Source organism: Mobula hypostoma, chromosome 4, assembly GCF_963921235.1.
Source record: "Mobula hypostoma chromosome 4, sMobHyp1.1, whole genome shotgun sequence".
Lineage (NCBI taxonomy): Eukaryota > Metazoa > Chordata > Chondrichthyes > Myliobatiformes > Myliobatidae > Mobula > Mobula hypostoma.
In genome coordinates this window covers 123,127,648-123,144,720 of record NC_086100.1, presented here as the reverse complement: position 1 = coordinate 123,144,720, position 17,073 = coordinate 123,127,648, and the positions used below count along the sequence as shown (strand labels likewise).

The 17,073-nt window shown below is 41.9% G+C and overlaps 1 protein-coding gene across 6 annotated transcripts in view; it reads left to right on the top strand.

The window, feature by feature from the left end:
- Positions 1–17,073, top strand: part of ttc29 (tetratricopeptide repeat domain 29) — a 374,025-nt gene that overhangs the window by 40,980 nt on the left and 315,972 nt on the right. For all 6 annotated transcript variants that reach the window (XM_063045042.1, XM_063045046.1, XM_063045041.1 and 3 more), the window contains exons 4-5: positions 7,232–7,455; positions 11,672–11,857. In XM_063045042.1, the coding sequence (XP_062901112.1) occupies positions 7,232–7,455; positions 11,672–11,857 (410 nt within the window). The remainder of the gene's footprint in view (positions 1–7,231; positions 7,456–11,671; positions 11,858–17,073) is intronic.

Sequence of the window (17,073 nt, the reverse complement as noted above, 5' to 3'; positions counted from 1 at the left end):
TCAAACTCCAAGATCAATAACCCTTCCCTCCCACATAGCCCTCCATGTTTCTTTCATCCACGTGCCTATCTGAAAGTCTCTTAAAGATTCCTAATGTATCTGCCTCCACCACCACTCCTGCCAGCACAATCCACACACCCACTACTCTCTGTGTAAAAAGAACCTACCTCTGACATTTCCCCCCCTCCACTATACTTTCCTCCAATTACCTTAAATTATTTCCTCTTGCATTAGCCATTAGCACCCTTGGAAAAAGTCATGGGCTGTTCACTCTCCCTATGCTTCTTATACAACTTAATCACGCAGCATAAGGAATAAGGTGGATGATCTTGTCGTACAGCTACAGATTGGCAGGTATGATATTGTGGCCATCACTGAGACGTGGCTAAAGGATACATGTCTCTGGGAGCTGAACATCCAAGGATACACGGTGTATCGGAAGGATAGGCAGGTAGGCAGAAGGGGGTGGCGTGGCTTTATTGATAAGAAATGATATTAAATCATTAGAAAGAGGTGACATAGGATCAGAAGGTACAGAATCTTTATGGGTTGGGCTAAGAAATCACAGGGGTAAAAGAACCCTGATAGCAGTTATGTACAGGCCTCCTAACAGCTGCAGTGATGTGGACTGCAAATTACAACAGGAAATAGAAAAGGCTTGTCAGAAGGGCAGTGTTATGATAATTGTGGGGGATTTTAACATGCGAGTGGATTAGGAAAATCAGGTCGGCACTGGATCTTGAGACAGAATTTGTAGAATGTCTGCGAGATGACTTTTTAGAACAGCTTGTTGTTGAACCCACTGGGGGATCGGCTGTACTGGATTGGGTATTGTGTAGTGAACCAGAGGTGATTAGAGAGATTGAGGTGAAGGAACCCTTAGGAGGCAGTGATCATAACATGATTGAGTTCACTGTGAAATTTGAGAAAGAGAAGCCGAAATCCAATGTGTCAGTATTTCAGTGGAGTAAAGGAAATTACAGTTGCATGAGAGAGGAATTGGCTAAAGTTGACTTGAAAGGGACACTAGCAGGAAGGATGGCAGAGCAGCAGTGGCTGGAGTTTATGTGAGAAGTGAGGAAGGTCCAAGACAGATAGATTCCAAAACAGAAGAAATTTTCGAATGGAAAAAGGATGCAACCGTGGCTGACAGAAGTCAAAGCCAAAGTTAAAGCAAAGGAGAGGGCATAAAAGGAAGCAAAAGTTAGTGGGAAGACAGAGGATTAGGAAGTTTTTATAAGCTTACAAAAGGATACTAAGAAGGTCATTAAGAGGGAAAAGATGAACTATGAAAGGAAGCTATCAAATAATATCAAAGAGGATACTAAAAGCTTTTTCAAGTATATAAAGAGTAAAAGACAGGTGAGAGTAGATACAGGACTGTTAGAAAATGATGCTGGAGAAATTGTAATGGGAGATAAAGAGATGGCAGAGGAACTGAACGAGTATTTTGCATCAGTCTTCACTGAGGAAGACATCAGCAGTATACCGGACACTCGGGTGGCAGGGAAGAGAAGTGTGCACAGTCACAATTATGACAGAGAAAGTACTCAGGAAGCTGAATATTCTAAAGGTAGATAAATCTCCCAGACCAGATGGAATGCACCCTCGTGTTCTGAAGGAAGTAGCTGTGGAGATTGCGGAGGCATTAGCAATGATCTTTCAAATGTCAATAGATTTTGGCATGGTTCCAGAGGACTGGAAGATTGCAAATGTCACTCCGCTATTTAAGAAGGGGGCAAGGAAGCAAAAAGGAAATTGTAGACCTGTTAGCTTGACATCGGTGGTTGGGAAGTTGTTGGAGTTGATTGTCAAGGATGAGGTTATGGAGTACCCGGAGGCATATGACAAGATAGGCAGAACTCAGCATGGTTTCCTTAAAGGAGAATCCTGCTTGACAAGCCTATTGCAATTTCTTGAGGAAATTACAAGTAGGCTAGACGAGGGAGATGCAGTGGATGTTGTATATTTGGATTTTCAGAAGGCCTTTGACAAGGTGCCACACATGAGGCTGCGTATCAAGATGAGAGCCCATGGAATTACAGGAAAGTTACATACGTGGATAGAACGTTGGCTGATTGGCAGGAAACAGAGAGTGGGAATAAAGGGATCCTATTCTGGTTGGCTGCCAGTTACCAGTGGTGTTCCACAGGGGTCTGTGTTGGGGCCGCTTCTTTTTACGTTGTACATCAATGACTTGGATTATAGAATAGATGGCTTTGTGGCTAAGTTTGCTGATGATACAAAGATAGGTGGAGGGGCCGGTAGCGCTGAGGAAACAGAGAGTCTGCAGAGAGACTTGGATAGATTGGGAGAATGGGCAGAGAAGTGGCAAATAAAATACAATGTTGGAAAGTGTACGGTTATGCACTTTAACAGAAGAAATAAACAGGCAGACTATTATTTAAATGGGGAGAAAATTCAAAGTTCTGAGATGCAACACGACTTGGGAGTCCTCGTCTAGTACGAGAAGGCATGACTTAAGGATTGAAGGGCGCCCATTCAGAACAGAGATGCGAAGAAATTTTTTTAGCCAGAGGGTGGTGAATCTATGGAATTCGTTGCCACAGGTGGCAGTGGAGGCCAAGTCATTGGGTGTACTTAAGGCAGAGATTGAGAGGTATCTGAGTAGCCAGGGCATCAAAGGTTATGATGAGAAGGCGGGGGAGTGGGACTAAATGGGAGTATGGATCAGCTCATGATAAAATGGCAGAGCAGACTTGATGGGCCGAATGGCCGACTATTGCTTCTTATGGTCTTATGTTACCCCTCTTCCTCCTTTACTCCAAGATTGCTCACTCTATCCTCTTAAGACCTGTTCTCTAATCCAGGCAGTATCCTTGTAAATTTCCTCTGTTCCTTCTTTAAAGCTTCCACAGCCCAGCTTTGCACCTTTCAATGTCCCATTGTAATCCATGCCAACCTTCTGCACTCAACCCAATCGCACTGCCATGTTGTTTTGATTGATGGTAAAAGAACAAAATTAGTGCAGACACATAGTGCAAATTATGGACTGCCTTCATACAATGCTTTCTCCACATCTTCATTTTTATTGCAACATGCAGAATGATTGTTAAGAGTTTCAAATTCTTCATAGTTTCTAACTTGTTGAAGTAGTGAAATTGTTTCATTTTCACTCCTGGCCATTTCTTGCATCTCCAACTTGAATGCTTGAAACTGCAGTTAGCAAAATAATTCTAAATGGTCTCACTGCTTATTTCTCGGCAACTATCATTGCCTTTTGAATATAAGCATGCAACTGATGCTACTTAAATACTGTTCACTCTAAGCATTGTGTAGTGTCCTAATTCCCCAACCTTACAAAAAATTTTCTACCTCCTTTTCGAATATCTCCAGTAATCTAGTCAATACAACCCTTTGGGGTAGAGAATTCCTAAGCTTCACCACCTGTCATGAGAGAAAGCATTCAACACAATCATCCCATCTAAAATCCTCCTTAAGCTTAAAGACCTGGGATGCATCTGGGTACTCAACTTCCTCATCAGCAGATCTGAATCAGTTAGGATCAGTAATAACATCTCCCCTTCGCTGGCCATCAAGACTGGTGCACCTCAAGGCTGCATGCTTATCCCCCTGCTCTATTCTATATAGGTTTGACCATACAGAAAGTACTCTAGAAGTCTGTACTTTCTCAGAAGGTTAAGGAGGTTTGACTTGTCATTGAACTTTCTAACAAAGGTCTACAAATAATTTGTTGCATTATAATCTGGTATAGCAATTCAAATGTACATGACTATAAGAACCTGCATAGAGTAGTGGACATTGCCCAATACTTAATGGGCATATCCATCCCCACGATTAGTCAAATCTACAGGAAGTCTGGAAAAATATGTATGTATATCATTTGTATATGTGTGTGTGTGTATGTAAATATACATATATCTTCTGTTTTGTACTATATTTAATGTAATTAATATACACATATACTTACTGTAGTTGATTCATTTATTCATTTTTTTCTTTCTGTATTATCATGTATTGCATTGAACTACTACTGCTAAATTAACAAAATTTCATGACACACGCCAGTGATAATAAACCTGATTCTGAAGAAGGTAATATTCATTGTCAAGGATTCCCACTATCCAGGCCTTGCCATATTTTCACAGCTATTGTTGGGCAGGAGTGACGGTAGGCTGAAGGCCCACGCCACCAAGTTCAAGAATAGCTAATTCCCTTCATTCTTTTAGTTATTGAATCAACCTGTAAAATGTTAATCACTACAATTCGGCAACACAATGACTACTCTGGTCACCTTGCAGTAAAATGGACATTGTTTTCTTTCATTCTAATTGTGTGTTCTTGTAAAATTTGTGCATAATTTATGTTTATTGTGAATGCTGCTTATGTGATGATATGTGGCCATGATACTGCTGCTAGTAAGTTTTTTGTTGCATCTTTGCACAATGATAAACTTGACTTTGATTTTTGTGATAAAATGACTACCCTATTACTTAGTAATAGGCATCTACATGCACACCAGGTCTGATGGGCGGCTGGGCAACCCTGCATGCCTGAGAGCAAGAACAAAGGTGCGAAAGATCTTAATACGTGACATGCTCTTTGCCGATGACGCTGCTATAACCTTGCACACCAAACAGCAACTACAAACTCTCATGGACCGCTTCTCTAAGGCATGCAAGAACTTTGGGCTTCCCATCAGCCTAAAGAAAACAAATGTCCTTGCCCAGAATGTAGTGGAGACATCAGTCATTACCATTGACAATTACAAACTAGAAGTGGTCCATGGGGTCGACCATTCGCGACACTCTCTCCCTTGATGCTGAAATCAATAGGTGTATCGGCAAAGCAGCATCGATCCTTGCTTGACTCTCCTTGCGGGTCTGGGAGAATCCGAAACTCACCTCAAAGACCAAGACTGCTGTGTACAATGCATGCAATATCAGCACCCTCCTGTATGGCAGCGAGACTTAGACCATCTACTCCAAGCAGGAGAGGAAACTCAATATTTTTCACCTGCACAGCCTTCGCCGCATCCTCGGCATCACCTGGAGAGACAAAGTCCCAAACTCTGAGGTCCTCTCCTGCGCTGGACTTCCCACAATGTTCACGCTTTTAAGACAACACAGACTGCGCTGGCTGGGCCATGTCCGTCGTATGAAGGATGGTAGACTGCCAAAGGACATCCTCTTTGGAGAACTAGCAACAGGCAAGAGGAATGTTGGTAGACCCCAACTTCAAGTACCTCTGCAAGCGTGACATGAAAGCCTTAAAAATCAACACAGAGTGCTGGGAGGATACAGCAGATGACCGCAACAAATGACGAGGTACTCTTCAGCAACACCTACAGCAAGGCGAAAGAGTGATCTTGAGTCAGTTTGAGGAGCAGAGAGCACAGCGGATAGCGGACAACAATTCCACGATGCCCTACATAAGCAGTAACTGTGGCAGAGCCTGCCGTTCTAGGATTGGCATCAATAGCTACGGTCGATGCTGCTCGACAAACCAGTGACTACCAGAGACACAGTACCCATGGTCGACCACATCTGAGTGAGGCCACACATTACTTGGTAACTATGTCACCTCATTAAAGAATCTTATATTAGCGGAAACATTTCACTATCCATCTTGTCGTGACCCTGCAGAACCTTGTATGTTTAATAGGATCACCTATGTTTCAGTAGGATATCACAAGAAATATATTTTCATTTATCCTCTCCCTTCAATTGTACTTTCCACAGCCTTTTGCATCCATACTCTTTTGTCTCTCCCAGTATCTTGTTTTCCTACAACCTATTTTTCCATTCTACCCTTTTGAACTACTTACTGAATTCCTGTACTCTCTGCTATTCAGACTCCTACAGACTCACTTTCCAGGAGTCGTTACCACTCATGTCCTTAGTATTATTTTGCCTTATTTTTACATTTTGGTTGGTTGTCAGGTTTCTCTGTTCATGTGCAGTTTCTCATAAAATTCTATTGTATTTTTCCCCATATATGTCTGCAAGAAAATAAATCTCAAGGTATTATATGGTAATGTATACAGTACATATTTTGATAATAAATTTACTTTGAACTTCGATTTTCTCTGTTGTCACTGCCCTCACACAAAGTACTTCATTATAATCATTAGGGTGAGGGATGAGCGATCTTTAACTTGTTCACCATTGCCTAAATTTTCTTAGCTTCTTGTTCTTCAGATTCATTCTTGAGCCTTCAATTGCAATGAACTTTTCTTTAAACAATGTAAAGCATATTAAATAGTTGATCTGTCTGTTTCCATCGAGGACATAACAAGAGTATTGGCCAAGCATGTTCACAAGCCTCCTTGACCTTTTCAATAAGTTCATGCCAATCTAGTTTTGTCTGATGTTATTTTCTGTTTGCACCTCTGACTCATACCAGGAATCTGAAAGCCCGTACTTTTCAGAAGTAGGTTTCCTATGCATAAAATTCAATGTTTCTTCTTAAAACAGACTGAAAAATGAGAGGAAATACTTAGGTTAAAACAGTTGCTCATCACCTGTTATTCAAAGATCTCTTCTGCCATTGCCACAGTTCTTATTAGTGGTGTTACTATACATCTTGAGAATCAACTGAGAATGATAATGTTAGTGCTGTAAGTGATGATATTGATCTACTATCTTGTTCTTTAGTTTAGAAAATCATGATTAACAGAATAATTTCACAGTCCGGGACAAAAGTATTTTAATCCCCTCTGGAATACTCCACAAACTCATTTTGCATTTAGCATCTAACTCTGTTACCATCACCTGTGGAAATGTTATTCATGCATTTTGAACTTACAAAAGACAGAGTATACATATTGCATAAGTGGAAGAAGCTAGGAACAAGAGTGATTTTTGGCAATCTAAAATGAAAAATACTAAAGCTAATCAATGGATACAAAAATAATTTTTAAAAATTAATGGAAAATTGGGCTTTATTTCAAGAATGTCCTCACTTTGAACTCCATCAGCACAGTTTTGCCCATTTTACTTAATTTTTAAAAGTCCTTCACAATATTCTCCTTCCAACCAAGCAACTTACTGGATTGCAAGTCTTTTTATTATTCAATAAGATCATGGTTGATTTATTACCTCAGTTAAAATATTTTTCGAAACCTAAAGTTAATTATAATTTTTTGCCTTGTTTGAAAATGAAATAACTGATTTAGCCTTTCAAACTAATATATTACTAAAAACAATTCTATTATATCTCATGATTTTTTTTCCTTTTCTTGTTCCAGTTTCAGGAATTCATATAGACACAACATCTGCTTAGACATGCTGCGGCAAGGTTATCACAAGTCTTTTTCAGAGTTTACTACTCTAATCTTGCACTGGAATGCTGCAAGGGAGGCTGCAGGCCCTGGGTCAGACATGTGGATTGAAGAACCATTGGATAAGCAGCGTAATAAACTGGATCAACTTCAATATTTCTTAACTAGGGCTGAGGCAGCCCAAAGAGCAGGTAAATGGTGGTCACAGTAGTGTGACTGCACCTCTTCCTATAGATGCTGCTTGGCCTGCTGCGTTCACCAGCAACTTTGATGTATGTTGTTCAAGGTAACAATTCGTGTTTTTGAAAATTTGCGCATAAAAGCTTAATTTCAGAAAGCTCATAGACATGATATAATGCAGTAAGTGAACATCTGAAAGTATGAAAATATAATATGATAATTTAATTCATTTTAAGTATTTGGACATTTTAAATGCACATATATTGAACTTCCATTTTGTATCATTAATGACATGAATTAAAATGGAAAGGGATCATATCTCTGAAAGCTTTTTGGAGATCGGTTTTCTTTCATACAGATGAGTTATTAAGGTTGCAGTTTATAAATGCATAGCATTTGATATGCAGCAGTTGGTGTCTGAACATGTGTTTAGGCATCTCCTAAAGCAAGAGAATATTAAAGTTGCATAGATGTTGTACTCATTCACTGTTAAAGTGAAATATATGGTTACTTTGCATTCATGTTGGAGTATGGGATGAGGGATGTGAATAGACTTATCAGGAAAATGTGTTCATAGAAACAGAAAATGCTGGAAGAACTCCAGGGTCAAAGAGAGAACACCCCTCTCCATGAAGAGAGAACAAATTCAACATTTCAGATCAAGGACCCTTACATATTCCTCTGTTAATTCTTCTAAGGCAATTAATACAAAAAACATAGCAGTGCAGAACTTGCTGGAGTGGGACATCTCACATTGTGCTGTGTTTTCCTACATTTTTCACTTCAACAATGTTTTAGTCCTACCTCTTGCCGGAAGAATGACCTGATCCATGAAAGAACAGGTCATCAAGAAAGCTGCTAAGCAGTGGGGGAAACAATGCATTGTTTTAATGGGTAAGAATAAATAGTTGAGAATTAAATAGCTGAATATGAAGAAGGTAAATCCCAGTGGGTGAATTCAATATCAAATCATTTACAGAAAGATAAACACAGCAAAGATCAAATTAAGAATGAGAAATAATTGGGACAGAAATGTACATAAACCTTTCAAAGGTGTATGTTTAAAATTTCTCCAGCAATAATTCATGACCTAATACACTGAGAGATCACACTTTTAGATGTCTACATGGGTCAGAGAAATTGATTGGCAGCCAATGACATTATTATATCGATAGTTAATTACATCTAATTGTTAATTAAATTATTTAGTTCTTCCATGGTGAGTTTACCAGTTGACTAAATGCAGCAAATTTATGAAAAACATGTGATGGTTGATGGTATGATGTTGGTTTCAAAAACTATCACTGTGCAAACAATGCAACAACTATTCTTGATGTATCTCTTTAGTTCCATATTATTGTAAGATATTCATGGTGCACAGTATACCAGGATTTGTGTTTTTAGTAAATTCTGGACATAATTATGAATTAAATTGAAAGTAACTCCTTGTAGCAGTATACATCAAAGTTGCTGGTGAACGCAGCAGGCCAAGCAGCATCTATAGGAAGAGGCGCAGTCGACGTTTCAGGCCGAGACCCTTCGTCAGGACTAACTGAAGGAAGAGTGAGTAAGGGATTTGAAAGCTGGAGGGGGAGGGGGAGATGCAAAATGATAGGAGAAGACAGGAGGGGGAGGGATAGAGCCGAGAGCTGGACAGGTGATAGGCAAAAGGGGATACGAGAGGATCATAGGACAGGAGGTCTGGGAAGAAAGACAAGGGGGGGGGTGACCCAGAGGATGGGCAAGAGGTATATTCAGAGGGACAGAGGGAGAAAAAGGAGAGTGAGAGAAAGAATGTGTGCATAAAAATGAGTAACAGATGGGGTACGAGGGGGAGGTGGGGCCTAGGCAGAAGTTAGAGAAGTCAATGTTCATGCCATCAGGTTGGAGGCTACCCAGACGGAATATAAGGTGTTGTTCCTCCAACCTGAGTGTGGCTTCATCTTTACAGTAGAGCAGGCCGTGAATAGACATGTCAGAATGGGAATGGGATGTGGAATTAAAATGTGTGGCCACTGGGAGATCCTGCTTTCTCTGGCGGACAGAGCGTAGATGTTCAGCAAAGCGGTCTCCCAGTCTGCGTCGGGTCTCACCAATATATAAAAGGCCACATTGGGAGCACTGGACGCAGTATATCACCCCAGTCGACTCACAGGTGAAGTGATGCCTCACCTGGAAGGACTGTTTGGGGCCCTGAATGGTGGTAAGGGAGGAAGTGTAAGGGCATGTGTAGCACTTGTTCCACTTACACGGATAAGTGCCAGGACGGAGATCAGTGGGGAGGGATGGGGGGGACGAATGGACAAGGGAGTTGTGTAGGGAGCGATCCCTGCGGAATGCAGAGAGAAGGGGGGAGGGAAAGATGTGCTTAGTGGTGGGATCCCGTTGGAGGTGGCGGAAGTTGCGGAGAATAATATGTTGGACCCGGAGGCTGGTGGGGTGGTAGGTGAGGACCAGGGGAACCCTATTCCTAGTGGGGTGGTGGGAGGATGGAGTGAGAGCAGATGTACGTGAAATGGGGGAGATGCGTTTAAGAGCAGAGTTGATAGTGGAGGAAGGGAAGCCCCTTTCTTTAAAAAATGAAGACATCTCCCTCGTCCTAGAATGAAAAGCCTCATCCTGAGAGCAGATGCGGCGGAGACGGAGGAATTGTGAGAAGGGGATGGCGTTTTTGCAAGAGACAGGGTGAGAAGAGGAATAGTCCAGATAGCTGTGAGAGTCAGTAGGCTTATAGTAGACATCAGTGGATAAGCTGTCTCCAGAGATAGAGACAGAAAGATCTAGAAAGGGGAGGGAGGTGTCGGAAATGGACCAGGTAAACTTGAGGGCAGGGTGAAAGTTGGAGGCAAAGTTAATAAAGTCAACGCGTTCCGGGTCCAACATATTATTCTCCGTAACTTCCGCCACCTCCAAAGGGATCCCACCACTAAGCACATCTTTCCCTCCCCCCCCTCTCTGCATTCCACAGGGATCGCTCCCTACACAACTCCCTTGTCCATTCGTCCCCCCCATCCCTCCCCACTGATCTCCCTCCTGGCACTTATCCGTGTAAGCGGAACAAGTGCTACACATGCCCTTACACTTCCTCCCTTACCACCATTCAGGGCCCCAAACAGTCCTTCCAGGTGAGGCATCACTTCACCTGTGAGTCGACTGGGGTGATATACTGCGTCCGGTGCTCCCGATGTGGCCTTTTATATATTGGTGAGACCCGATGCAGACTGGGAGACCGCTTTGCTGAACATCTATGCTCTGTCCGCCAGAGAAAGCAGGATCTCCCAGTGGCCACACATTTTAATTCCACATCCCATTCCCATTCTGACATGTCTATTCACGGCCTCCTCTACTGTAAAGATGAAGCCACACTCAGGTTGGAGGAACAACACCTTATATTCCGTCTGGGTAGCCTCCAACCTGATGGCATGAACATTGACTTCTCTAACTTCTGCCTAGGCCCCACCTCCCCCTCGTACCCCATCTGTTACTCATTTTTATGCACACATTCTTTCTCTCACTCTCCTTTTTCTCCCTCTGTCCCTCTGAATATACCTCTTGCCCATCCTCTGGGTCACCCCCCCCCTTGTCTTTCTTCCCGGACCTCCTGTCCCATGATCCTCTCGTATCCCCTTTTGCCTATCACCTGTCCAGCTCTCGGCTCTATCCCTCCCCCTCCTGTCTTCTCCTATCATTTTGCATCTCCCCCTCCCCCTCCAGCTTTCAAATCCCTTACTCACTCTTCCTTCAGTTAGTCCTGACGAAGGGTCTCGGCCTGAAACGTCGACTGCGCCTCTTCCTATAGATGCTGCTTGGCCTGCTGCGTTCACCAGCAACTTTGATGTATGTTGCTTGAATTTCCAGCATCTGCAGAATTCCTGTTGTTTTCCTTGTAGCAGTGTTTTTTTGATGGTATGCAAAAAAGTGTTAAATTTACACAGCTTTACAAAACTGACTGGAAACTAAAGGTTGCATGCCATGAACTATTCAGAGATTGTTAAATTTGTATTTCAAAACTTGAATTTTAGTGATTCCATAATTAATATTACTTGTGGTTCATTTTACTACCAGAGTGGCTTTAAACTTTGAAACCCGTTTGTGGACATATAGTAGTAGGAATGAAAGTGATGTCTATAAACTAATTGCAATTGCAACATAATTTGTATAAATAAGTGCCTTTTTATGATATATATCCTATGATTGTTTCTAAAATATTGCTTTCCCTTTTTTAAGGTCTGTTTGAGGAAGTCTATAATAATCAACTATCACTGGCATGTTACTTTAAAAAAGTTGGTGACAAACTACTTTCAGATTACTTCTTTGAATCGTGCCTTTCCACCAGTGAAATGATTATGCCATTAGGAGGACAGAAAATGGCAGAAGCCAATGCAAACATGGGTACAGCATATGAGGAGAAAGGTAAATCAGATTTACTGAGGTGACTTATAAAAACAAGAGATTCTGCAAATGCTGGAAATGCAGAGCAACAGAGGGGAGGGGAGTAAGTAGTCGACATTTTGGGCTGAGACTATTCATCGGGTCGTGATGAAATGCTGACCTTTTGCTGCTCTCCGTTGATGCTCTCTGACTTGCCAAGTTCTTCCAGCGTTTTGTGCATGTTACTTAGATTACTGTATTCTCTCATGCCAATAGACTGTCACCTCTCTTGCATGTTTCTGTATGCTCCTTCTCAACCCAGGTGCAGAAGATAAAGCTGAGGCTTTGTGACTATAGTTACTCTCTGCTAAGTTTTATAATATTTTGAGGGATATAGTTTACTCTGAGGGAATGTTGTATTTCATTTAGCATTTAGCCTTTTAACTTCTTGCTAGTTATTAATGGTGGCAACCCTGAACAAGACATTTTGCTATAGGATTAAGTCAAAGGTTCCATATCAAGAATAGAGTCATATTGAGAAGTTTTTTGATGTGTTCTTTCCAGCTGATCGCCTCTCTGTCTACAGTAGAGTTTGCAATCCAAAAACACCATATGTTTGTGTTAATTAATGCTGGGTCTCTTGGTTATTCTCATTAAGTCAGTTCTGATGTTTCTGGTAGAAAAGCCAAGTCTCTTCACAGGTGCTAATTATGGTAAACTTCAGGACAGTCCAGCTGCTGTGGATGCTGTGAATTCTGTTGGCTGGGGATTCATCAGATTGTCTTTCAGATGCTCTCGGAGGAGAACAGTCATTGCAGGATTCTTGATGTCTTCAAAATTAATTTTCCTGCAGCAGTATTTCTGTGGCTGCTGTTGCCTTGGAGTCAAGCTGATGAAGATAACAGAGTGGATTAGTTGTTGGTCAGTCCAGCAATAACTGAATGATGATCTCAACAATGAGATCCTGTGCTTATTTTTATGACCTTTGGTTGTGACAAAGTTTTGTTTCAAGCATTTTGTCAGGTGGAGGATTCTTTGATTTCAACTCTGGCATTGAAGTTGCACGGGAGGATTATCCTCTGGAGTATGGGCCAGGGATTTTTGGAGGTCGGATCTGTGATATTCAAGGTTGGCCTGTATGTGCTCGTGATTGTTACATGCTGGTTTCATGTTAGAATGAGCCAGTGGGTTAGGGTTATGTTCACTATTTTCACAGGAGAAGTTGCTGAAACATCATTCTAACCCATTGCAACACACATCAAAGTTGCTGGTGAATGCAGCAGGCCAGGCAGCATCTCTAGGAAGAGGTACAGTTGATGTTTCAGGCCGAGACCCTTCATCAGGACCTGACGAAGGGTCTCAGCCTGAAACGTCGACTGTACCTCTTCCTAGAGATGCTGCCTGGCCTGCAGCGTTCACCAGCAACTTTGATGTGTGTTGCTTAAATTTCCAGCATCTGCAGAATTCCTTGTGTTTGCGATTCTAACTCATTATTTCTTTTCCTGTTTAAGAAAAAAGTGTGTCTACTACTTTGTTCTGTGACTGACCATCTTCTGTCTGTTGCTGCCCTGTCAAGCCAGTGATATCAATGTTAAAGTGCCTAAGCTCCAGGGCTATGATAGCAGACTAAAATTCAGGGCTGTTGTCTTGTAGAATATTTTCTGAAAAAAAACCAGAAATTCTAAGTCCCAGATTTGATGAGTGACAGTTGTCTGCTATTTTTGACATGGAATAACATTTTCAAATGGGTTAGCATATGAATATGACAGGGGAAGATCTTGATCTTGTAACAAGAGCATCCTAGATCTAGAACATACATGCAGAAGTGACAGTTTACAGTCATCTCCATCTCCATCTCTCTCACACACACACACTTGCAAGTGATCATACACACACACACACACACACACACACACACACACACACACACACACGTGCCCTTGCCCATTGCCTCCCGCTTGCTTTCCTTACCTAGATCACTCACCTTGAGGTTTACTGAAATATCCTCTCTTTAAATGTCCTTTCATCCTTAAAGGCTATCCTCTCCTGTTGCTTTGCCTTTCCTCCTTTCCCTCCATGGGCAGTCCTTCCTCTCTATTTCCTCTGCCCTCTTATATCAATCCATTACTTCTTCCCATCCCCTATCAACTTCCCCCATTATCTTCCACTTGCCCCCTCCAAAACTTGCATCATTCCCCAGTAATGGGCAGGCTATGTTGCAAAGCTGCTGATAGCGCTAGCCTTGGGTTGCTAGTGAGGAATTGTGGCAGGCCCAGCAGCACTGCTGTGGGGCAGTGAGGTGGGAGAAAGAGAACATAGAGGGAGATCTATCTTGGAAGGCCAATGGCCCACTTCAACTAAGCCATTTTCCTCTCAGACCCTTCCATCTTAATCTTCTGTGGTCTCAGCTTCTGTCCCCATTAAATTTTCCAACTACTAGCTGTGTCTGTAGCATAAACTTGATTCTTAAACCTCTGCTAGAAACCCCTTGTGCAGTTTTGTCTGATGCTGGGAGATTGTAGTCCCCATTCCTCAGTTTTATCAGATGATTAGTGAAACATTGGTAGCACTAATTGCCAGGAAAGTATAGCTGTGAATATAACATGAAAATTAATTTTCCTTTGCAGTTTTCTCAGATAGTAGCAGAAAATTAGCAAGAATTTTTACAATTTCTTCCACCTTGGCTTAATATTTTTCTGGCATTATTAGGAAAGCCTTTTTCCCATTGACCACTTTGAACTGTTGATTTGGTGATTCGGTGTGGATGTTTTTATCTACTTACCTCTCTCTTCACCACTTGTCCACACATACTGGCACATTCATAGGGCTGCTGCTCACAGTACCGGTGACCTGGGTTCAGTCTTCACCTCTGCTGCTGTCACTGTGGAGAACCTTAACCACACTGGACCTGTAAAGTCATAAAACTAAACGATGGAGGGAAAGTTGCTTCCCATGGTCTTACACCTACAATTTGATCCCTTCACTTAGCATTATAGGCATAATTTTTACTTGATGACCACACATACATATGATTTTAATGTTTAGAAGTGTTTGGAGAACAAAGAAAGTTTCCGAGATTTGCCACCAATTTAAAGTGTGTAGAAATATATTATGCTTCCCTTTGAATTGCAACACAGCAAACCAGAAAATTGTTTGAAATTGTTTTCATTGATTGAATTCTGACAAACTGCAAAACCTAAATGGGCATCCTTATGCAGAAAGCTAGTTTGAAGAATATCAGTATGGGCCAGCTGAGACTCTATTGGTTAAGTCTTTGGAGGAGATGTGATGGGATATGTTGAGAGGCAAGAGGAAGTGGTGAATTGAATTTTATCTTGCTCAGTGGCTGGAAACAAAGAGTTAAAGTCAATTTCATGAGCTTAATTCTGGATCTTCTGCTTGTTTCAATTATACAACAATTGTTGAGACTTAAATGCAAGTGCATGAATTAGAAATTCATGGATGATTAAAAATATAATTCCCCATGCTGTTGATAGTGAGGAAGGAGGTTTTAAGTTGAGAAGAGTAGCCTGAAGTATCTGTTGGCATTTGATCCAGAAAAGTATGAAGTGATGCTTTTGGGAAAGGCGAACAACGCCCCAGAATAAAAAGTAAATGATAGAATACTAAAATGAGCAGAGGGAAATTAGATCTTTAAATTTCTATCTACATATCCCATAAGGTAGCAAGGCAAATTGATAAGATAATCAAGGCCGATGGGATATTTGTCATTATTCAACAAAGCATAGAACATAAGAACAAGGAGACAGACTGTATAGCAGCAAGAGTAATGTGGAGTTCTCACATTATGTTATAGGAGGATTCCATTACAATTAGAGAGAATTCACTTGTGATTTGAGAGGAATCTGTCAGAACTGGTGAGGTTTAGTTATGACCGCAAACATCAGGAATTCTGCAGATGCTGGAAATTGAAGCAACACACATAAAAGTTGCTGGTGAACACAGCAGGCCAGGCAGTATCTGTAGGAAGAGGTGCAGTTGACGTTTCAGACCGAGACCCTTTGTCAGGACTAACTGAAGGAAGAGTGAGTAAGGGATTTGAAAGTTGGAGGGGGAGGGGGAGATCCAAAATGATAGGAGAAGACAGGAGGGAGAGGGATGGAGCCAAGAGCTGGACAGGTGATAGGCAAAAGGGATACGAGAGGATCATGGGACAGGAGGTCCGGGAAGAAAGACAAGGGGGGGGGGACCCAGGGGATGGGCAAGGGGTATATTCAGAGGGACAGAGGGAAAAAAAGGAGAGTGAGAGAAAGAATGTGTGTATAAAAAAAAGTAACAGATGGGGTACGAGGGGGAGGTGGGGCATTAGCGGAAGTTAGAGAAGTCAATGTTCATGCCATCAGGTTGGAGGCTACCCAGATGGAATATAAGGTGTTGTTCCTCCAACCTGAGTGTGGCTTCATCTTTACAGTAGAGGAGGCCGTGGATAGACATGTCAGAATGGGAATGGGATGTGGAATTAAAATGTGTGGCCACTGGGAGATCCTGCTTTCTCTGGCGGACAGAGCGCAGGTGTTCAGCAAAGCGATCTCCCAGTCTGCGTCGGGTCTCGCCAATCGGGAGCATCGGACGCAGTATATCATCCCAGCCAACTCACAGGTGAAGTGTTGCCTCACCTGGAAGGACTGTTTGGGGCGCAGCATATCACCCCAGCCGACTCACAGTTGAACGCAGTATATCACCCCAGCCGACTCACAGGTGAAAGTTATGAGACAGGATTAATTATACCCGGTTATTTTTTTAGAACAAGGAAGGCTAAAGGAGATTTCATATGGCTTGTAAAATTGAGGGTCTTAGAGGGTGAGTAGAAAGTAGACAGTAGACAGGTGAGTAAATATCCTTAGAGATATCAGTTCTAAAGATTTGAGGAGAAAGAAGGATTTAGAGGGGGAATGTGCAGGGTCGTGGGGTCCCCAAAGGGTGCTGATTATCTGGAAGCATATTTCAGAACCTGAATGAGAATTTGATAATCCACAACCTAAGCACCTTTTGCCCCAGAACAGGTACATGATATTAGTTGAAGTAGTTCATTCTTTGGCTAACCTGACTGCTGGTGGTCTCCTGTAAAGTTCTGTAGGTCAGTAATTCCATCTTCAACAATGTTTGTGTTGAACATTTTTAAACCATTGCCTGGATATCTGCAAGATCACCTCACATTTGGATTGAAGTAACTGAGTTCAATACATGGAAAAGGTGAACCTGTAGAATTCTTTACAAAATAAGGCGAGGAGGCCAAG